The 24,468-nt window shown below is 39.5% G+C and overlaps 1 protein-coding gene across 1 annotated transcript in view; it reads left to right on the top strand.

Annotated features, from left to right (window-relative positions):
* Positions 1–634: 634 nt before the first annotated feature.
* UVRAG (UV radiation resistance associated) overlaps positions 635–24,468 on the top strand; it is a 286,243-nt gene continuing 262,409 nt past the window's right edge. Inside the window, exon 1 of the mRNA XM_077776339.1 lies at positions 635–926. Coding sequence (XP_077632465.1) covers positions 810–926 — 117 coding nt within the window. The 5' untranslated portion in view covers positions 635–809. The remainder of the gene's footprint in view (positions 927–24,468) is intronic.

Below are 24,468 nucleotides of genomic sequence, written 5' to 3'. Positions count from 1 at the left end.
CAGGGACTGCCCAACAAGTTTCTGGTCTCAGGGCATCTTGCCTGGTGGCCTGCCGAACGATAAAATATTCTTTTTCAATACTCGCATGTTCCTGCGAGCCCCACATTAAAAAGGCTGTTCAAAGAACTTGCAACAGTAGCCCAGCCTTCGCGACCCAGCTGGCGCCAAACGTCCCCGCCGTCCAAAGGGAGGCCGGTTACCATGGCAACTAGGTTCGGGCGGAAGTGGCTCCGAGGACTGACTCTCACTTATCAGGTGACTCTCCTGCCTCCTGCACGTGACAACGAACCCAGGCGCGCTCTACCGAATCAGACCCCGCCCCTCTTTCCCTTTACTGACAACTGACACCGACCTAGAGCAATGGCCCTTGCGGTACTACCAGGAGACCCCGCCCCATGGTAGTGAAAGAACCAATTAGACTGGGGAAAAAAGAAGCAACGCCCCAGGTTTCACCCGGGCTTGACAGACGCAATTTAGGCCATCCCCGGGTCCCTCCGCCCCGAGCCCATTCCGGCCATCGATAGACAGACCTTCTACCCAATAGCACATCTCTCCTCCGCCGTTTGGTCCCGCCCCCGGGGCAGCGGAACCAATGAGCAAGCCAGGTATCGGCGGGGTGGTGGGGGTTGCACTGCGGTAATATGGCTCTTCCTTAGCCAGCGGCCGCGGCGGCCGGAGGTGGGATAGAGCAATCCTGCCTCTCGAGTGGCGGGTTTCTGGGCTGCAGGGGCTCGGCGGGTCGTGGCTACGCTGTGGTGGCGGATGCCTGAAGAGCGCGGGCCCCGCCGCCGGGCGGCCCCTGGGTCAGGATGAGCGCCTCAGCGTCGGTCGGGGGCCCGGTCCCCCAGCCGCCCCCGGGCCCGGCCGCCGCGTTGCCACCCGGTTCTGCCGCGCGGGCCCTGCATGTGGAGCTGCCCTCTCAGCAGGTAAGCCCGCGGGCTCGCGGCGCTCAGTAGGGGGTGGGGCGGCTGGAGGCCTGGGAGGAGAGNGGACCCTGTGCCAGCCGGGAGACCCGGGGAAGTGCCCGGGGAGAACTCGGGGCACCGACGACTTCAGGATTGTGAGGGGTGGGAGCCAGCGATGTCCGATGCTCTGGGAGATCCCCGAGTCCCCCGGAGGGGTCCCGTTACTGGAGATCGGCTGCAAAAAGACGGGAAGAGACCCAGTGGAAGTCCCTGGGGACCCCGGCCTGAGTCCGCCTCTCCCCAGCTGGGGTGTTGGGGATTCCCTTGCGCGGACCCTCCTCCTCATTCCTCCTGGGAAGGGACCCGGGGAAGCCCGGGAGTCACCTGAGAGACAGGGAAAGCGCCTTTCCTTTCGCAACCCACTTGCGGAGAAGCCGGTGGTACTCTTCCCTCCGGGAGAAGTTGAGGAATCTTTATGGTTTCTAGCGTTTACTTTTCATCGCCTTGTTATGAAGTAACTCCCCTCAGCTTCCCAAGTGAAATCCTTTGCGGCTTTGGGGTTTCCTTCCTAATTCTCAGACCCCAAGGATCGCATTTTAGCAATTTAGGAGGCACTCTGCTCCTTCATTTCCTCGAACGACTCCCCGTGGCAGGACGATTTGATGTATGTATTTGTGTCTTACCCCATCCTTTAGCAGGGGCTTTGAGGGCTTCTCGGGCCCACGGTGTAAGGGGATAATGAAGAGAGAACACAGTACTTAGGGATCTGACAGGTTTTTTTTTGTATCAGCCATACGTCTGTGTGGTACTTCTTCCTTCCACCTCTCCCTTGCCAGAACAGTACCTTTCACCTCCTCTCTTGTATCCTGTTTCCATGAAGAGGACCTAAGAAAAAACTGTCAGTTCCTGAGACTTTACCACGTAGGATTTGTGCAGAGTGGTCAATGGCCAGTAGTTCATTGCATCCTGGCAGTTCTTTCAGATAGCTATTTTTATGATTTCCCATTTCCTAGTTCAGCAAACCGAGGCTCAGAGATGTAGAACTCCGCGTCCAGGGCCTTGCAGTCAGGAAGTGTTGAGACTGGGTTTCCCAGTCCAGCGTGGGACCCTGTATGTAGCCCGTGCACATGGCCGTGGGCTTGAGACTGGAGCAAGTGCTTTCACCCAGGATGGAGCACGTTCCTTCACCCTTCATTCAGCTACCCCTGCCCCGGTACTTAGGAAAGATTCCGAAAGAAGAGAGCAGAGTTTGGGGCAGGGGGTGGAGGGGAAATGGGATGGATTTGAATACAGGAAGAGGAGAGGGGGTACTAAAGCCGAGAGCTGCCCTGGAGATCTTAGCTACAGTGGCCACCGAGCTGAATTGTGGGCAGATGCAGGACTTTTCATGTGGTAGAAGAGGATTTAAAAGATGGGGTTAGCATGTGCCCTAGTTTTGCGGTGCTGTTGGGAAGCGAGTTGGTGGAGAATATTAGGGGGTTGAGGGTGGTGAGGTTTGGATTCTATTTATGAGGTCCTGGGGAAGATTGGAAGTCTGGTAGGAGAGGACTAGCCTTAGGAATGAGCGTTAATGTGAATTTTCATGCGTGTGGGGAGGTGGATGGTGAGGATGGATTCTGAGAGATGCGATGGTGGGCACTGTTGGAGGCAGCCTGGAGAAGTCCTAAGTAGTTGAGAGCCAAGGGGGATTTGGTTTGGGGGAGCTAAACTAAATTGGGGAAACGTGGGATTAGAAAAGAGAAAGCATCATTTGTTTCATAGAGCATGTTGTCCGATAACAGTTCACCGTTTAAATTGGGGGAGATAATCCAAACTGTCCATGGAATAAATTTAACTGCATTTGTAAGCCTTTGTCAAATTTTTGGATTTGTGCCGAGGGATACATAGTGGCTTAAGTGTTGAGCTGAATGCTGTATGAGCTCTGAGTATGGTATTTAGAGCTTTCTGGGGGTGTCATCCTTCTTGAATTCTTGGAAGGTAGCCTGTTTAACCAAAAAACTTTTACTTTTGCAGTTGCAATTGTTCATTTAGGTTTGTGTGGGTCAAAGTGCTCAGGTTTTTAGGGTATGAGTAAACATTTTTGTAAAAGTGTTGACTGTATAAACTGCTCTGATTAGTATACAGCTTGATGAATTGTCACAAAGTGAACACAGTTATATAACGATCACCCAGATTAGGAAACAGAAAATTATTAGCATTCCAGAAGTCCCCCTTATGCTGTCTTCCATCTCTACCTTTTCTTTCTCTCCAAAGGAACTACTATTCTGATTTCTAACAAGAGATCAGTTTTTGCCTGCTCTTGACCCGTGTATGAACAGTATCATGCAGAATGTGGTCTTTTGTGTCTGGTTTCTTTTGCTCAGTATTGTTTGTGGGCATCATAGGATATGTGTGTGTAGAAAACTTTTTTCTTTTAGCATTAATTCATTGTCTTTCATTTCTTTGTTCCCTATGGCTTTTGCAAAATTTAAAAAGGTTAGATAGACTGGGAATTCAATTGATAACTTTCTTTTAAATAACATTTTGAAAATTGTGTCATTTTAATAGATCCCATGATATTTGGTAAGGTGTCAGTCTTTTGAAACAAATAAGCAAACTCTGTTTTAGGATTTCTTTTGTAAAGCTGATTGTCTCAAAGCACAGATTCAGTGGTCCCCCCAGGCCACTTCTTGGCCTTTTTGGCAATTTTGGGTCCGTAGGTGAGTCTGTGAGATGTTGATCCATGTCCATAGCACTAGGAGCACCTACCAGTCCTGAGAGTCAGAAATGTCTTTAGTGGCTGCCAGATGTCCCTCAGAGGGCAAAATGATTCCTGGTTGAGAACCACAGTTCTGAGTATATTTTCATTTCAGGATAGAGAGTATCCCTGCAGTTTTACACTCATTTATTCCAGTTTTCGTTCAGTCCCATTGATTCTCATAGCTGTAATGTTTAAAATGTTAATTTACTTTACTAGTTTTAAAGGTATGGGAATCTCCTTCTCAATCTGCCTTCAGGAAAAGACTGACTTATTTTGCTCAAAGAAAGCCCACAAAACTATGGATAAGACCCAACTTATTTTTGTCTTATTTTTTTGAGTTCTATTCCTTTTATTTATTTTTAAAAATTAAAAAAGATTTTAATATAATTTGTCAAGTTGATTTTCATATAACACCCAGTGCTCAGCCCAATGATTCTTGTCTTATTTTAATCCACTTGTCTTAAAAAAAAAAAAAAATTTTAGGTAAGGCTACATAACTCCCAGATCTTTGTTTGTATGAATAACTAGTCCATAATTGTCAACCTGACTGTGACAAATGGGACTACTACTTAATCTTTGCCTCCTTTTGCTTCTGGATTATTTTACTTTAATTGTAATTTAAGCATGAACTAGTCACACATTTTGAAGACCGTTTTTGATCTTTAATTTTTGGTTGAGGTTTGTAATTAGTGAATATAAGCTCATCTGAAGAATAACTTCCTTCACACCCTTAGATTTAAGAGTTTTGAAATAAAATTTTGTGTTTTGTGGTAGAGGCATTTAATATGTCCTTAAAAGTTTAATTGAGAGCACTTCTTTCCTCCCCAAAGTCTTTCTTACTTGAGTATAACCTAAACTATATTCCTTAGATATTCAGAAATGTGCGCTTTTTTTAGTGATTGTTTAGTGACCCTTCCAGGGGGCCACATATTCCCTTAAGAATTTGGTAAAAGCTGTAGGCACTTCTCTTAGAAAATGCACTTACATATGTAAACACAATTTAGCATGCAGTTTTGGTTTTCTTGAAACACATGTATATGGAAGACCCCAGATTAAATAGCCCTAAACTGGTTTATTCCCTTCTTTTAAAATTTTAAAAAAAATTTACAGTTTATTATTTGTTTTAGACAATTACCCATGTCAGTATATACACATCTACCACATTTTGCATAATAATGTTCAGTTATGTTTGTTTAACTAACTGCTTGTTGGTAACCTTTTGTACGATTTCCAGTTTTATCTCTAACATTGTTGCAGTGAATAGATGTATAGATATCTTTGTACACTTGTACAACAGTACATCCTAATATTTCTTTAGAATGAATTTTAAGCAGTGAAATCACTCACTCAAAGGATATATGTGTGTGTGTGTGTGTGTGTGTGTGTATTTAGATTGGTATAAATATATAGATTTATATTTCATGTAAAATATGTAAATCAATACGTTTATTATATGTACATTTTTGTTAACTTTATTTTTATTCTTTAAAATTTTTGTTAATTTTAGAAGATACTAGCAAAGGGTTTCCCTGAAAGGTCAGGTCCACTACACTGCTATCACCAGATTATGATAGGATTTGTCTCTCCATCGTATTTTGTCCACTTTGGGCATCAGNCAGATTTTATATATATGTATAATATATATAGAATATAATCATATAACTTATACATATATGAATATATAACTTACATATGTATATACTTTTGTTATTTAAATTTGTATTTCTTTAAGAATTAGTTATATTTTAATAGCTTCATTTAATGTATACAAAACACTATGCTAAGTGCATGATCTCATTTATCCTTATACAACCTTATGAATTTCATCTTTGCATGGGCTTATGTAGCATTGTAATTTTTTTGTGAATTGCAGGTTTATTTATGTCCTTGGCATTAATTTTTCTGATCGCTTGCTCAAATTTTCCACTGAGTTGAAGAGCATGCATTTTTCTTCTGTGTTTGGAAGAGGTGAACTATATAAAGTTATATAATGTTATGCCATTATAACATTAACATTTATATCCCCTGAATTTTTTTAAGTAGACATTATTTTTCAGAACCGTTTTAGATTTACAGAAAAATTGAGATGAAAAGATAGTGCAGAAACTATATAGTCTACACCTGTTTTCCCCTATTCTTAATATCTTCCAATTGTATGATACATTTGTTACAATTAATGAGCCAGTATTGATATGTTATTATTAATGAAAGTCCACAGTTTATTCAGCATTCCCTAAAAACTTGGGGTAAAATATACATAACATAAAATTTTCCATTTTAATAATTTTTTTTTATTTTTTATTTTTTTTAATGTTTTATTTATTTCTAGGAGAGAGAGAGACAGCATGAGCAGGGGAGGGTCAGAGAGAGAGGGAGTGACAGACTCTGAAACCGGCTCCAGGCTCTGACCTGGCAGTCAGCACAGAGCCCGACGCGGGGCTCGAACCCACGAACCGCGAGATCATGACCTGAGCGAAAGTCGGACTCGTAACTGACTAAGCCACCCGGGCGCCCCGTCATTTTAATAATTTTTAAGTGTATCACTCAAAGGCAGTTATGATTGTTTGTGCAGTCATCACCACTATCTATTTCCAGACATTTTCATCATCCCAAACAGATACTTTACCATTAAACAATAATTCCCCATTTTCCCCTTCCTCCAGCCCCTGGTGAACTTTGTTCTACTGTTTCTATGAATTTGTTCATTCTAGGTACTTCATATAAGTGGAATAATACAGTATTTGATCTTTTATGTATGGCTTATTTTCAACATAATGTTTTCAGTGTTCATCTATGTTGTAGCATGTATCAGAATTTCATTCCTTTATAAGTCTAAATGATACTCCATTATATGTATATACTGCTTTTTTTTTTTTCTTTTTAATTAAGTAAATTGTACACCCAAGCTTGGGGATTGAACTTACAACTGACTGAGTCAGCAGAAAGCCTGTGCATTTTGTTTGTCTATTCATCTGTTAATGGATCGTTGGTTATTTACCTAATGACCTTTTTCAGTGCCAGGATATCATCCTGAATACCACATTATATTTAGTTGTCCTGTCTCCTTAGTCTCTGGGCTGTGACAGTTCCTCTGGCTTTCCTTCTTTTTGATTACTGAGACAGCTTTGAGTACTGATAAGGTAGTTTGTAGGCTGCCCTTGTATTGGAATTAGTCTCATGTTTTTTTGTTTTTGTTTTTGTTTTTTTCCCCCTCATGATTAGACTGGGGGTATGGGTTTTGGGAGGAAGGCCAAGGAGGTAAAGTGCCATTTTTATCTGCCCATATCAGGTGTCTATACTGTTAACATGGCTTATCACTATTGATGTTAACCTTCATCATCACCCACCGAGGTAGTTTGTCTGGTTTCTCTGCTGTAAGGTTGCTCTTTTCCACTCACTCTCCATACTGTCCTCTTTGGAAGAAAGTCACTATGCACAGCCCACATTTGAGGAGCCGGGATTCCTAGTCCCTCTTCTTGAGGGCAGAATATTTACATAAATCATTTGGAATTCTTCTGCATGGGAGATTTGTATCAGTAACCACTTCTTTTACAGATGAGGAACCAAAGGTCTGGGTAACTTTCTCAAAGTTATACAGTGTCAGCACAGGCACTGCAGTCAAGGTCTTTGATTCCCAGTTGCCATAGGCACCTACTCTTTGCAGAGTGCTGGCTAACGTCAGAAGTATTACGTTAACTCAAGGTTCAGGACCATGATGCTTCGTAGTTTATATTTCCCACAGCACCTGAGCCAAACACTACTGACTACATAGTAGGAGCTGTCTGTGTATTTTTATTAAAAATGTTTTAAAATGTTTTTATTTATTTTTGAGAGACAGAGACAGAACTTGAGTAGGGGGAGGGGCTGAGAGAGAGGGAGACACAGAATCTGAAGGAGGCTCTGACAGCTCAGGGCCTGATGTGGGGCTCAAACCCATGAACTGTGAGATCATTACCTAAGCCAAAGTTGGATGCTTAACCAACTGAGCCAGCCAGGCATCCCTGTATATTTTCATTTTTAAATTTTATTTTTATATGAATCTTTCTTTTAAAGAACTTTATAGCCTAAAGAGAATAAGGAAATGGGATTGAAGCACATATAAGAAAAAAATGGTAGAAGCACCTTAAAGCTCTATAAAGCGTAATTTAGTTGTAGATGATATATATTTCTCCCTTATATGTTTATTAGATAGCTTACTTTTGCTAATTTAATTTAATTATCTTTTTATTGTACTTTCAAAGAAACCTGTTTTGTTGGTAAGGCCATGAAAGGGAGAGAGAAAGTTGTATCTTATTGCAAACGTATGCCTCAAGCAGCACAGTACTGTGCTATGTACGTTCGTTCCTTACACAAATGTTTATTGAGGCCCTTATTTGTGACTTAAATTTAAAACATGTAATATCTATAAAATAGAATGATGGCAGTTTTGAACTGCTTTGGCTCTTGTAAACAAAACTATATGAGGAAGGTTTAGAAACTTGAAAAAAATCAGTCTAAAAATCATTTTTATAGGACACAATGCCATTAGGAATTTAATTAAGATGTTTTATTTGTTTCTTTGTTTTTCCTGTGAAAATATTTAGTTCTCCTTTGAAAGGAAGAGCTGTGTTCTTATTTAGTGTTTACTTTAAAATTTCTCCACAGAATCACAACTCTCAACTTTGTGGCAGAAAATTCAGAAAGTGAAACTGACTAGAAATAGAGCAAGAGCAGAATTGAAACTTATAAGTTGGGCCTGAAGTGTATAGTGAAATGAGAAAACAAATTAAGTTTTCATAGTTTCAAAATGTATACTTTTGACTACTACGGGGGGGGGAAAAGGAATATTTGTCATTTTAAAAAATTATTTATTCTTTGAGAGAGAGAGAGAGCAAGTGGGAAGGGGCAGAGAGAGAGGGAGACAGAATCCTAAGCAGGCTCTGGAGCTCTGAGCTGTCAGCACAGATCCTGATGAGGGCCTCAAACTGACAAACAGCGAGATCATGACCTGAGCTGAAGTTGGAAGCTTAACTGACTGAGCCCCCCAGGTGCCCCATTTGTCATTTTTAATGCACTTGAATGAATGCAGCAACAAACTAAGGGTATTTTAGAAAAAATTAAAGACAGATCTATGTTAAGAGAGGAGTTGAAACATTTTCGGTTTTATACTTTGTAATAGGTCTGATCACATCAGTAATGTCTCAGGCAGAGTTAAATTTTTCTGATTCCTTGCATCAGTTAGCAATTAGATTATACGGGTAGAAGAGTACATGCAGCATGGAAAACTTGATGTTAGGATTTGTAGAAAATATAATTCATAGTATACCTTCTTGGTTTACTATTATATCTTGTTTTCCATCTTACTTTAAGATGGAAGCTTGAATTTGAATCATAGAATTTTACAAATGCAAAATCTGAAGCTCTCAGAGGTGAATCTATTCCCCTGGCCATACACGTGGTCCATCTGTTTTATTCCCTTCCTCAAGGAGTCAGTAAAAACGATTAGCTTAACAAATGTGAACTGAGTGCCCTGTTGTTTCTTTTAGTGACAGATACCTGACCTGGGCATTGAGAGTAGTTCTATTGTGCTTGGCTGGGTGTTTGAAAATTTGTTTCTTAAACTTATCTCTGTGCTTCAACACATCATCTCCACATCTCTGGGGATTTTAGGCTAGACTAGAAATGGAAGGAAGGCTGTATTTTAAACTTCTCTTTACAGATAGAATACTCAGACTCCACCCCCACGCTCCTTTTATGGTATGTATTAGAATGAAACTTTGGAATATCCCTCTGTATTTTAAGGGATCAGTCTTCCTGTTTTGTCTTTGGGCACTTACCATGCCTATCTTTTTTTTTTTTTTTTTTAATGCCTATCCTTTTTTGAATAGTCCACTTAAGAATTCTTGATTCTTTACCACTTTAAATTTCTGAAACAGGAACATCTGGTGATTGTGGGTTCTTTGATGTCAGGCATTTCATTCTGTGTAATATTTGACGCTGATTGCCGTAGACCTCATTTACTAGAAATGTTATGAAAACTCTAGTCAAGTGCGTTTGTTGGTTAAAGGCTAAGCCAGATAATGCTAGAGCTTAACATTAGAACCTAGCACTTAAGCGTCTCAGTTTGTTTGTTGATCCATTGAAATATCTGACATTTTTTCCCCACCATGGTTTTTAGAATGTCTTGAAAGAAGTACTCTGATTTTTTTTTTTTTTTTTTGAGATTAATGGGGAAAACCAGGAAGCTGAAACTGGGAGTTACCTTTAGCTTTCGTCAGTAGACTCCAGGGTAAGAAAAAAGGGAAGATACAAATAAGTAAAAGTAGAAATCAGACTTTTAGGATTTTTTTTTTTCAGGAAAAACTTGGTGTTTTTTACCATGATTATACTTTTTTTTTTCCTAAGGATTTTACTCTGAACTATAAGTAAGTCATATGTCATGTTAACTTCTATTAAAAGAAGAAACTAAACTGCGTCATTTATTCAACAGATATTTTATAAAGTATCCTCTTTGAATTATGTTAGACATGTGATTAGAAACTGTAGGTCTTGTTTCCTCCAACATACTTATGTCTTTCAGAGGATATGAATTATTTCCTGTCACAATTCCAGTCATTTTTTTTATCAGAATACAGGAAAACTAAACTTAAAAAAATGCAACATGAAAATAACTTTATTTAAAATCATGAAAACCTTTTTTTTTTAAATTTCTGAGAGCAGGGGCAAGAGCGAGAGTGAGAGAGAGAGAGAGCACAGAGGAGGGGCAGAGAGACGGGGACAGAGGATCTGAAGTGGGCTCTGCGCGGAGAGCTCCAGTGTGGGGCTCAAACTCACAAATCATGACCTGAGCTGAAGTCAGACTCTTAACTGAGTCACCCAGGCAACTCTTTAAAAAAACTTAAAAGAAAAAAAATTTTTAACCTTTATTTTTGAGAGACAGAGATAGAGCATGAGTAGGGGAGGGGCAAAGAGAGAGGCAGACACAGAATCTGAAGCAGGCTCCAGGCTCTTAGTTGTCAGCACAGAGCCTGACCTGGGGCTCGAACTCACGAACTGTGAGATCATGACCTGAGCCGAAGTCAGACGCTTAACCGGCTGAGCCACCCGGGCGTCCCCCAAAAAACTTTTTTGACCTCGATTGTCTACCTTAATGAATAGAATAATCTCATTAGGGGGTACTACTTTCATCCACTAAAATGTTAATATCTATATATGGGAAGCAGCAATATGAAGAAGATTTTCTAATTTTTCATTTTGAAAATAGGTCACAAAGCAAGATAGGAAGGTAGATTGCGGGTGCTCATTACAGGTCTAGGATATTTTATTGTATTTATTAGTTTTTATTTTGAGAGAGACAGTGAGAGAGAGAGGCAGAGAAAGGGAGGGAGAGAGAGAGGAGCCCAAGCGGTCTCTGCACCGTCAGTGCGGTCATGACCTGAGCTGCAGTTGAGTAGGACGCTTAACTGCCTGAGCCACCTAGGCACCCCTCCAGGTCTAGGATATTTTATAGGACTGTACCCATTATAGGAGAGAGTTGGTCCCATTATAGATGTAATTTATGGTAGGTATTTCAGGCTTGTTTTCATGAGTTGACTTAATGGAGTTTATTCTACTTGGAAGGTGTTTCATATAAACGGTTGTTCAGGTGCTCTGGAGTGACTAGTTTACTTTTTATATCCATATATTTCTATCAGAGGCATCAGTCTGCATATTAGATGAGGACATTAGAATTGAAGAATTTCTTAATTGCACCTTAGTTGCATTTTTGATATTGTATGCAGTTGGCTATTTTAAAACTATCTGAAAATTACTAAAAATTATTGCTCATGAATATTATATGTTCAAGAAAAGGCTACATGTAGCAATATTCTATTTTTTATTATTTAAAAAATGTTTTATTAATTTTTGAGAGAGAGATAGAACACAAGCAGGGGAGGGGCAGAGAGAGAGGGAGAATTTGAGGCAGGCTCCAGGCTCTGAGCTGTCAGCACAGAGCCCAACAAACTCATGAACTGTGAGATCATAACCTGATCCAAAGTCAGATACTTAACCAACTGAGCCACCCAGGCACCCCTATTAATAATACCCTCTCTAGTGAGGTAGCAAAATATGCAGTGTATTTTAGATCAGTTATATAAAAAATAAAAATTAAATAGATACTTAGTAAATATAAAGCCTCTTAAAATTAAAAAAATTAATTAATTGATATTAAATTTCTGCTGTGTACCAAATACTGCATTAGACTGGTGTACATCTTTCTTCACCTTCTCTTACTGTTGGAATGCCAGAATATATTTGATGGTGATTTTACATTATTTTCCTTTTTTCTATTAATTTGCATTTCATTTTTATTTTTAGTGATTTCACGATGTCTGGTGTTAGATATTATTATTATTATCATTTTAAGGTGAGGTATAATTGGCATATTATATTAGTTTCAGGTATACAACAAAATGATTTGATGTTTGTATAGTTCGTGAAATGATCTGCACAATAAGTCTAGTTAACATCTATCACCATACATAATCCTTCCTTCTTTCCTTTTTCTTCTCTCTCCCTCTCTTTTTCTTTCTTTCTTAACTCCATGTCCAATGTGGGGCTCGAACTCGTGACCCCAAGATCAAGAGTCGCGTGCTCTACTGACTAAGTCAGCCAGGCGCCCCAGTCCCCATAATAGTTACAAACAAATTCTTTTCCTTGTGATGAGGACTTTTAAGATTTACCCTCATAGCAACTTTCAAATATTCAATACAGTATTATTAACTATAGTCACATTACATCCCCGTGACTTATTTATTTTATAACTGGAAATCTGTACCTTTTGGCCTTTTGACATCTTTCACCCAATTCACCCCCTCCCACCTCCAGTTTTACAATTTCTCAAGAACAAATAATCATTCCTTTAATATGGTGTAGTAGGAAGACTTGTAAAACTGGTTCAGGGAGTAACTACAGTAACTTTGGGAAAAGCACTTTGGCTTTGGTTCTTAACTTTTACAAGAGAAGATTGGAGAGAGATTAGATTATTTGTATCTCTGAACATTTTAAACCTCTGTGTGCCTCCTTTTTCTCAGTTGCCAATTGCTTTACTTTGGTCCCTTTGTGGAATTTTCATTCCACAAACTTTGTGTTCAACTCTGTTCTATGCTGTCCTTTGTTCAACAGTTGTTGGGTTTTTTTTTTTTTTTTTTTTTTTGAGTTTCTGCTATGTATACCACAGTGGTGAAGAAGATGGGTTCTAGAACTAGACTGACTGCTTGGGTTCAAATCCTGGCCCTTCCATGTCTTAGCTGAGCAGTCTGGAAGTTAGTTGATCTCCCTATGCCTCAGGAAGGCTCAGATCAAATGGGCATAATAGCACCTACCTTTGTAAAGTTGCTGAAAGGATTAAATGAGTCATAAATTTGCTTAAAAGGTACTTGGTACATAGAAAGTGCCTCAGAAATGTTAGTTGTTGGTTTCTATTGTTGTTACTATTACTGCTTGTTAGGCACTCTCCTTGCCTGGGAGGGACTCATCATCTAATGGTTAAAGCAACTATATCAACAAACCATAATCTAAGAGGTGGATTGAACAAAAACTGAGGTGGGAAAGATGAGGAAAAGTATTCTAGCAGAGTGATCAGCTTGAATAAAAAGATAAAGTATAAAAAGGAATGGCAGAATTAAGTGAGGCTGGAGTTGAAGTAGTTTAGAGGAGGATGTGGAAGCAAATGTGTTGCAGAGAGAGGTATAGATTGGGATTAGATTATAAAGGGTGTTATATGCCAGGCTCTTCTGTAGGTAGAGGGGAGCCCCCCCCCTTTTTTTTTTAAAGACTTAATTGTTTTACTTCTTAAATTTTTAATGTTTATTTATTTTTGAGAGAGAGCATGAGCAGAGGAGGGGTAGGGAGAGAAGGAGATGCAGAATCCAAAGCAGGCTCCAGGCTCTGAGCTGTCAGTGCAGAGCCTGATACGGGGCTCAAACCCACAAACCGTGAGATCATGACCTGAGCCAAAGCCGGATGCTTAACTGACTGAGTCACCCGGGTGCTTCAATATTGTGTTTGCTGTTCTGGGTCTTTGGCTCTCTCCATGTAAACTTTAGAATCGGTTTGTTAATAGCTAAAAAATTACTTGCTGGGATTTTGATTGAGATTGCATAGAATCTATAGATCAAGTTGGGAAGAATTGACATCTTGACAGGATTGAATCTTCTTATCCATGAATATGCAGTGTTTCTCTACTTATTTAGTTCTTCCTTGATATCTTTTATCAGAGTTTTGTAGTTTTCCTTATATAGATCTGGTACGTATTTTGTTAGATTCATCCCTACTATTTCATTTTTTTGAGGTTACTAATGTAAGTGTTATTGTGTTTTTAAATTAAAATTCCACTTGTTCCTTGCTCCTCTAGAGGAGATAGGCTTTTGGATGTTAACCTGTAACCTTTTGGATGTTAACCTGTGACCTTTTTGATGTTAACCTGTAACCTTGGTATTATTGCTTATTAGTTCCTGGAGTTTTTTTGTTCGTTTTCTCAGATTTTCTACATAGATGATCGTGTCCTCTGTGACAAAAACGGTTTTATTTCTTCCTTCCCAAGCTGTATTCTCTTATACCTTTTTTGTTTCATTGCATTAGTCAGGACTTGTTTTTCTTTTACTTTTTAAAAACACCTTTTGTGGGGCGCCTGGGTGGCTTGGTCGGTTAAGCGTCCGACTTCGGCTCAGGTCATGATCTCATGGTTTGTGGGTTCGAGCCCTGCGTTGGGCTCTGTGCTGATTGACAGCTCAGAGCCTGGAGCCTCTTTCAGATTCTGTATCTCCCTCTCTCTCTGACCCTCCCCTGCTCATGCTGTCTCTCTCTCTCTCTCTCTCTCAGAAATAAATGAAACATTAAAAAAAATAAAAACACTTTTCATTTAGAAAGAATTTCAAGCTTTTTGAAAAATTGCAAAAATAAAACTTGTATAAGAACATCTTACCTTTATACCCTTTACCCAGATTTGTCTACTGGTAACATTATTCCATGTGCTGTGTCATTTGCAAGTTCTCTCTTTCTGTGTATGTACAGATAGAGATAAATGTTTTTGTATATGTGAATCATTTGAAGTTAAATTACATATATCATGACCTTTAAAAATTTTTTTTTTAACTGTTTATTTTTGGGAGTGAGGGAGGGAGGAAGAGAGAGAGAGAGAGATTAAGAGTGAGCACAGAAGGGCAGAGAGAGAGGGAGACATAGAATCTGAAGCAGGCTCTAGGCTCTGAGCTGTCAGCACAGAGCCCGATGCAGGGGTTGAACTCATGAACCCTGTTATCATGACCTGAGCTGAAGTTGGACACTTAACTGACTGAGCCACCCAGGCACTTCATGACCTTTTACTTTTAAAAACTTGGGTATGTATTTCCTAAGTAGGTATATTCTCTTTCATATCCACAGTATAGTTATCAACTTCAGTAAACTTAACATTGACATAATACTTTTATCTAATCTGAGGTTTATATTCTACTTTTGTCAGTTGATCCCATAATGTCCTTTATGGAAATTCTCCTCCTCCAGTTCATGATCTAAGTCTAAGGTCAGGTAGTGCATTTAATTGTCTTATCTCTTCTTTAAGAGCTTTTCACAGCTTTTCTTTGTCTTTTTATTTTTTAACTGTCAGTGTCATAATACAGACCACTTCTTCCCTTTTAAAAATAGAACATTCCTCATTTTTTGTTTATCTGGTGTTTCCTCATGATTAGATTCGGATTATGCATTCTCACTTGAAATATTTTCTGTGTGGTGATGTGTCCCTCATAGAGGATCACTTCTGGAGGCACATGGTGTCCATTTGTCCCTCACTGGTGATGTTAAGTTTTGTCACCTGGTCAAGATATCGGATTTTTCAACTTTATAATTCTGTGCGTGTGTGCACGTGCGCGTGCGTGAGCGTGACTAGTGATCGTTTGTAAGGAGACAGTTAGAGAACATACATGTACCCTGCTTCTCTCCCTCTGCACTTTCCATCCATTATCATCCTTTCATGATTCTTGTCTGAGCCAGTCTTGGCTGTGATGCGACACAACAGCTTCCCAGCTCTCACACTCCCAGCTCTCACACTCCCTCCATGTTTGCCGGTCGGACTTTGGCATTGTACTATAAGCAAAATGACAGGATAGTCTTTTTTTTTTTTTTAATCCATGAGTCGTTTTTTATTCAAGTGTAGTTGACACATGAAGAGGCAGTGGTAGTGGACAGAGTGGTGAGGAGACTGCTGACAAACTTTCCAGATAAGGGGGGGACTGAGGCCCGAGAGGTGAGGCAGCAGTGTTTGTGCATCTGTCATTCCCGTCTTCTCTCAAGAGACATTTAGTGAATATCTGTGTGGTTGCACACTAGCCACTTAGGATAAAAAGTCACAGTTTTGGTCCTTAAGGAGCTTATAGTCATTGAGGTTACAGAAGGGCAAAGAATTGTGACAAAATATGTGCTATTTAAAAAAAAAATGTTTATTATATGAATGTGTTTGGGGCTTGGCTGTTCAGAAGGGTTGGTTAATTTAATTTTTTTAATGTTTGTTTATTTTGAGAGAGAGAGAGAGATTGTGTGAGCAGGGAAGGGGCAGAATGAGAATCCCGAGAGAGAGAGAGAGAGACAGAGAGACAGAGAGAGATTGTGTTAGCAGGGAAGGGGCAGAGAGAGAATCTCAAGCAAGCTGCTGCACACTGTCAGCACAGAGCCTGATGCAGGCTTGAACTCATAAACCATGAGATCATGACCTGAGCTGAAATCAAGAGTTGGACACTTAACTGACTGAGCCACTCAGGTGCCCTTAAAATATGTGCTATTAAGTGCTATGCATAAAATATAACTTTGAATGTTACCATATACTTAAGGGCACTGCCTTACATGGCATAGTGAAATAGCTAATATTGTCTGTGATTTACTCATTGGTTCATCCATCAAACACTTATTGAGGACCTACTTTTTACCAGGACTGTGCTAAGTGCTATGGGCATAAAGGGGAATAAAACTTGTATTTAGAAATCACCCCTCTTTTTGGGGGGGCATTGGCAATAAAGCGTGATGGTGGCATATTCACAGTGTAGTCCTAGCATAGAGGGGAGAAATGACCATCTTCGTTTGGGGCAGTGGATGGGACAGGGAGGTAAGGAAGGACGTATCAAAGTGGAAATTCTGGAGCTGGGTCATAAAGAGTGATTTTGCCTTTTGTCTGCTTAATTGTAGGTATTCATTTTATTCTAACTTACTATTTGCTGCCATATTTTCCTCCTGCCAAGATTCATGGCCTCTTGTTATATACCATTATCAAAGTTTCCTTTTTAAAGTTATTCATGAACAAGTTTCCCACTCTTACCTTATCTTTTCCCATGCTGCCTTGTTTGTAGTAGCTAATCTCTTTAAAACCATTCTCATAGTATTTTTAGTCTCCGCAGTTAGGGCCATCTCTCCCATTTGACAGGGGAGAAAACCAAGGCCCAGACAAGGACACGAAGAGATAGAGTTAGTACCCAACTATTCTGGTTCTACATTCAGAGCTTTTCCCAGTATCTCACTCTGCTTTGTTGGATTTAAAACAAGTTTCATCCAGTTTCATCTCTGCCTGTACCTTCACAAACCTGTATAGCTCCAGTTCAGTGGATAGACTTTGAAGCTCTGCAGGTAAACTGACCACAAAAGAGTGAGGAAGATGTAGGGTGATTGATAATAATAGTAACATTGAACTATCATGGTGTCAGCACTGGGTCTAAGGACTTTGCAGTTACTCCGTTTACTCCTCATTACAATTCTGTGAGATGCAACCTGTCATTAGCTCCATTTTACAGATGAGGAATATGAAGCTTCTGAGAGCTTAAATACATTCCCTGGTGGCAGCAGAGTGGGGCCCAAGCCTGTCTGCCAAGTTTATGCTATACCACAAAGACAGTGTTTGGGATGTTGGACAAATAGCTCACAATTTGATTTTGAATTGAAGCACATTCCTTTTGTTTTTTCAGGTTGATTTAATTGAGCCCGATTTGTACACGAGAGTCCTAGAACTTTTGACCATCGTGCTGCACAGGAGTGAGCCTTCGTGCTGTGGGTGGCTCACTCTGTCTTTCTGTCTCTTCCTCTTGTACCTGAGCATCTGTAAAAGTCTGCCTGTATTGTTTGCTCTTTTTTTTTTAATTTTTAAAATGTTTTAAATTTATTTTTGAGAGAGAGAGAGAGAGAGAGAGAGAGAGACAGCATGAGCAGGGGAGGGTCAGAGAGAGGGAGACACAGAATCCGAAACAGGCTCCAGGCTCTGAGTTAGCTGTCAGCACAGAGCCCGATGTGGGGCTCGAACCCACAAACCATGAGATCATGACCTGAGCTGAAGTTGGACGCTTAACCGACTGAGCCACTCAGGCTCCCCTGTATTGTTTGCTCTAAACAAGTCAAAACCTCTTGGTGTAGAAGTGCAAATAGGACAGAGACCAGGGCTTTTAATTTCCTAAATTTATGGAGGAAAAGTATTCAAAAGTATTTAGACTTCTGTTTTATTGTGTAGTTCCTGACACATGATGGGTACTCAAGAAATGTTGAAATACTTCGGTTTGTTAGGGTACAGTTTATAGGAGAGAATTATGAAGATATGAGAATGTTTGTGAATGTTGCAAGTTTATTGGGACATACCGGGATGGAAGATGTAATAGAAAGTAAATTTAGAGCCTTTGGATATATTTAGTAAAGTCTCATTGTGGTGGAAGGGTCTTATTAGGTGAAGGCAACCTGGGTTAGTTCTAGGGTAAAGAGGAGGAGGTGATGGTAAAGAAATAGTGAGAGTGAAACAGGAAGTTTCTGGATTAGGATTACCAAGTTGTAGTTTGCTAATCTTGCTAGGTTTCATACATAGAGTCTGCCTGGAATCACTTATATTAATATTAATGCTTTTCATTTATTTAAAAGAATTTTTAATGCTTTTTAATGGCTTGCACCTTCTTTAGGAATTATATAGAGTTTACTGTGTGTAAGAGAGCTCTTGTTTGCAGAAGAGGAAGTTGATACATGCACAAGAGAAGGAAGCTGGTTTTTCGTGGTAAACACAGCAGTATTTCAGGGCAGTGAATGAAGGATGTGGAAAAGAAGGAGCATATGCCAGAGGTACTGTGAAGAAAGAAAGAATTGACAGGCTGGTGGCTGATCAGAAATGGGGTTGGGGGCACGGGATATCTGCAAGGCAAAGAAGTCTCCAAGCTTTTGAAACATGGATTCTGGGAACATGTTGTACATGCATATAAATATACATAGTCCAAGAGATCAGGCCTGGGTCCACATCTTGATTTTGGTATTTATTAACAGTGTGAACATGGCTAAGTCCCTTTACTTATGGCCCCAGTTTTATTTTATTTTATTTTATTTTATTTTATTTTATTTTATTTTATTTTATTTTATTTTTTTTAACATTTAGTTATTTTTGAGAGGCAGAAGGAGACAGAGCATGAGCAGGGGAGGAGTAGAGAGAGGGAGATACAGAATCAAAAGCAGGCTCCAGACTCATGAGCTGTCAGCACAGATCCTGACGCGGGGCTCAAACCCACAAACTGCGAGATCATGACCTGAGCCAAAGTTGAACGATTAACTGACCGAGCCACCCAACTGCCCCTATGGCCCCAGTTTTATTATCTGAAAAATGAATAAGACGGTTATATTAGTGCTTGTTAAACTTAAAATGTACATAAAAATTACCAGGGGATCGTGTTAAAATGTAGATTCTGACTGGGTAGGTCGATAGTGGGACCCGAGGTTGTATATGTCCATTAAGTTCTCCCGTGATCCTGAGTAGCAAAGGCTTAGGTGACCTTCAGGAGGTTTTCCAGTTTTGTAGTTTTGTAATTCTATTTACGGAATGTTTACTCTTTGGAGAGCTGTTATATACTTGACACCTATCACCTCTATTTAGATAAATGAATTCTAAATCTGTCTCTTTACTTCAGATTAGAAATGCCTAAGTCAATTCATCATCTTACACTGATGACCACATCCCTTTCTCAACATCCCGATTTCTGTGAATACTTAATAAAGTACTTTATGATTTTTCAGAGAGCTTTTATATCCATTATTTCATTTGATCCTTAAAATAACCCACAGAGGTAGGCATGCAGGAAATCTCTCCATTTCATGGGAGGGGAAACAAGCTCAGAGAGAGTGAGTGATTCGCCCATTAGTAAGTGGTAGAACCACCCTAGAGGTCAGGATTATTGACTCTAGTTTGAACTCTTACCATTGTATCACACTGCTTCTGCAATGGCTATCACAGATATCTGTGCTTAAAGTTGGTTGCCATCTCTGTTTTGTTTTTTGTTTTTTTAATGTTTATTTTTGAGAGAGAGACAGAGCATGAGCAGGGGAGGGGCAGAGAGACAGGGAGACACAGAATCTGAAGCAGGCTCTAGGCTCTGAGCTGTCAGTGCAGAGACCGACATGGGGCTCGTACCCACGAACTGCAAGATCATGGCCTGAGTTGAAGTTGGATGCTTAACCAACTGAGCCACCCAGGCATCCCTCTGTTTTTTTGAAAAAATGTAAATTTTGTTTTATTTTAAAAGGTAGATAATATATTCACATGGATCACAATTCAAAGGTATATAAGAGGGTGCAATGAAGAGTCTCCATTCCACTCCGTGTCCCAAATACCCATTTTCCCTTCCCCGGGGCAAATAGTATTATCAATTATATTGTATGTATCTCTAATATTTACATAACTATGTATTTTTTCTCTACGAAACACAGAGGATAACATGTTAAACACACTGTTTAAACTGTTTAAACAAAAGTATAAAATTCTTTGGGTTTTTTTTTTTAATTAATAGTATATCTTGCAGATTGTTCCATATCAGTGCTCAAAGAGCTGCCACATAATTTATTTTTTCTGGCCACTTAGTATTCCACTATAGGATATATCATAATTTAGCTAGTTCCCTATTGATGGACATTTAATGTATTTCCAGTTTTTTTGCTAATACAAACAATAGTGTATTATATACATTATAACGGATATCCCTAAGTATACAGTTTTTCACAAAGGAAGAAGTGGAATTGCTGGGTCAGAGAATATGTGCATTTGTAATTTTGTAGATATTGCCAGATTGCCATCTTTAGAGGTTTTGCTTGTTTTACTCTTTTCAACCAAGTGCTTGTTTTGCCACTGCCTTGCCCCTGAATATGTTTTCAGACTTTTTGGTCTGTACCAATTTCAGTGTGGTTTTAATTTGCATTTCTCTTATGAGTGAGGTTGAGAATCTTTTCAGAAACATTTAAGTGCTATTTCTACCTTTCTGTGAATTGTCTGTTAATATTCTCTGCTATTTTTTTCTGTTGGGTTTTTGGCTTTTTTTTCTTATTGATTTTTAGGAACTCTTTATGTTTTAGTGAAGTTGTCTTGTTATGTGAATTAAAACGTTTTGGGTAGGTTGTTTTTTCCTTTGACTCTACATATGATAGTTTTTGCCATACATAATTTTTTAAAATATTTATTTTTTGAGAGAGACAGAGCATGATCAGGGGAAGGGCAGAGAGAGACAGAGACACCGATTTTGAAGCAGGCTCCAAGCTCTGAACTATCAGCACAGAGCCCAATGTGGGGCTTGAACCCATGAACCGTGAGATCATGACCAGAGCCGAAGTCATGCTTAACCGACTGAGCCGCCCAGGAACCCCTGCCATGTATAAACATGTATACATGTTTTATGTAGTAAAATTTAGTGATTTTTTTTTGATGTTTATTTTTATTTTTGAGAGGGAGAGAGAATGTGTACATGTGAGTGGAGGAAGGACAGAGAGAGGGGGACAGAGGACCTGAAGTAGGTTCTGTGCTGATAGCAGAGAGCTCAACGTGGGCCTTAAAGTCATGAAACATGAGATCATGATCTGAGCCAAAGTCGGACACTTAACCTACTGAGCCACCTACTCACCTCCCCCTAACACTTTTATTGAATAGTTCATATTTCCCTAAGGGCCTTATTAAATTTTTTTTAGTGTTTATTTCTGAGAGGAAGAGCAAGGGAGGGGCAGAGAGAGAGAGACAGAGAATTCGAAGCAGGCTCTGCATTGTCAGCACACAGCCGGACGTGGGGCTCGAACTCACTAACCGTGAGATCATGACTGAGCCAAAGTTGGATACTCAAGTGACTGAGCCCACCCAGGCACCACCGTATTTCCCTAAGGGCCTTTGGACTCCCTTCTTTTGTCAATCTTGTCTTCATCTTCAACCATATCCATCATCTAATTTAATTAGTCTCCCTGTGAAGCCCATTTATGTATTAGGTTCCTGTATGGTCTTATCCTTTCTGTTCCTATCAACATTACTTTAAAACTTTTTTATTATGGAAATTTCAGTGAATAATGAAATATGTATAGTGTATTGTATACATCAATGTATATTGAAATGCATATATATATATGAGGGGGTGAATAATGAACTCCCAGGTACCTGTTACCTAGCTTCAATAACTGTCACATCCTGGCGGATCTTATTTTACCTATATGCCTACCTAGTCCTCCTCACTCTCTCACCCCAATTATTTTGAAGCAAATTATAGGCACACTATTACTTTTAACACTTGGGCCACTGACAGCTGTCTTCAGTCTTTCAGTTTTTATCTTCCAGGTAATCCTGTGCAATTCTGTGTCTTTCTTCTTTGGTCTTACATTTCTAGAATAACCGTTCCGTAATATATGCTCATTGACAGTATACTGCTGGATAGTTTTACCTCAAATTGGCCTTTTTGTGTGCACAAACTCCAGTTCTTTAGTGGGTTTACATACTCTGAAATTAGGGAGTGCCATGTTTGTCTCCCCACATCTCTTGGCATGGTCTAGGAAGGAAATACCAGCAAGAGAAAACAGAAGAAAGAAGGGAACAGAGAGGAAGGATGAGAGATACATGCAGAGAACAGTGCTAGACCTGTCACTGCAAAGGCTTGTTTCCCAGAGGAAACATGGAGGAAAAAGGGCAAGTTTAGACCTTCCACTGAGATTGGGGATGGATAGGGTGGAGTTAAAAAACCCAGAGCCAAAATGTATAAGAAATGTAGAAAGTTCAGAGGTATATTTTGTCTTTTCGTGTGGAGAAGCCTGTATTATAATTTAGTAGAGCTTACTAAATGACTGAATTAAATTCTAGAACTGAGTGAGAGCAGAGTAGAGTCAAAATAAAGGCTTTAATTCCAAAGCAAGTGTGATTTGCGTCAGAGAGAGCTCTCAGGGATAGAAGCTATAATGTATTTTATGAGAGATTAGAATTGGTGAGTTGTTTGTTTAAATCTCTAACATTGGCTGTTTGTGCTATTTGCATATAGCCAATAGCACCAAGCACTAGTTTTTTTTTTTAATTTTTTAAAATGTTTTATTTATTTCTGAGAGAGAGAGAGAGACTGCATGAGCAGGGGAGGGTCAGAGAGAGAAGGAGATACAGAATTGGAAGCAGGCTCCAAGCTCTGAGCTAGCTGTCAGCACAGAGCCCAACGTGGGACTTGGACCCATGAACCGTGTGATCATGACCTGAGCCGAAGTCCGACGCTTAACTGACTGAGCTGCCCAGGTGACCCAACCAAGCACTAGTTTTAAATAAAGCATTTTTGGGTTCTTTCAAAACTTTTTACATGGAGTCTTTCAGGTGGGATCAAAAGGTTAGAAAAAAATAGGTGACTGAGAGTGTTATAACATAGAGGGAGCTTTTGTATTTTTTGAAAAGACTGATCTAATTTATCGAGCTTAAATTCTCGATTCAGTAATTCAACATTTTTACCTTCTGTGGGAATGTGGAAAACTAATCTTCTCTCAGGTTTGCTTTTGTTGTCCCTCAAAAAAGTACACCAGAATAGTGGTAACCTGAGTTTACTGGAAACAACCCGGGCCTTATTCCTCCATGTCATTTAGCCCAATCCTAGGCCAAGAATACATGCCTGACCTGAAAAAGAAAGGAGTTGAGGGTAGGAAAGGGGGCAGCTGTCCAGAACAAGTTTCACTACATCTCAACCAAATGCTACTTAAAAAAATTATCTCAGAGTATCTGTGATTATCTACATTAGGGGTTAGCAAACTGGCCAGCGGTCATGGGCTTTTGTAACTGAGGAAACTAAGAAAGGTTATCATGGTTAAAAGATTGTAAACAAACAAACAAACGAAAACACGAAGAGAATCTACATGTCCTGAAAAAGTTAAAATAAGTTTTTCTCTGTCTCTTTATAGAATAAGTTGGCCACCCTTGATCTATATCATTCAGAGTGTATAGTAATATTTCTTTGTGTGAACATTTACAATTTCATGTTTTTGTGTTCCATATGAGCACTTCTTAAAAAATGGATACATAGTTTTCCAGTGTATGAATGTATCACAATTTAAGAGTGATTATTAAATTTTTGCTTTTATAGCCAATATCAGAATAAGCATATTTGCATGCATTTTTTGACTTGGGGAATTGCTTGGTCAAATATTATATACAATTTAATAATTATTGTTAAATAACCCTCCCTCCAAGTTGAACCAGTTTATATTTCCTCTAGCATAATTTTCCTTACTCCTATCAACTGTGACAAAGACTAAATTGTTTAATCAGATAGATCTCTTCATTTTCTCTTGCTAAGTAAGAAGAAAAATTTAGTGGCATAAAGCAACATCATCATTTATTTTGCTTATAAGTCAGCAGTTTGGTTTGGCCATGGTGGGAACAACTCGACTCTGTTTGATGTCATTTCTGGTGGCTTAAAGGCTGGGGGCTGACATGGTCACTTACAAGTCTGGCGATAGCTGGGATCTCGCTTGAGGCTGTGGAGAATGACTGCGAAGTCCTTTTCACATTGCTGCTTGGCATCCTTGCATTCGGGTGGCTGG

Source organism: Crocuta crocuta, unplaced genomic scaffold (genome assembly GCF_008692635.1).
Source record: "Crocuta crocuta isolate KB4526 unplaced genomic scaffold, BGI_CrCroc_1.0 scaffold271, whole genome shotgun sequence".
Taxonomy (NCBI): Eukaryota; Metazoa; Chordata; class Mammalia; order Carnivora; family Hyaenidae; genus Crocuta; species Crocuta crocuta.
This window is presented reverse-complemented; position numbering and strand designations above follow the sequence as displayed.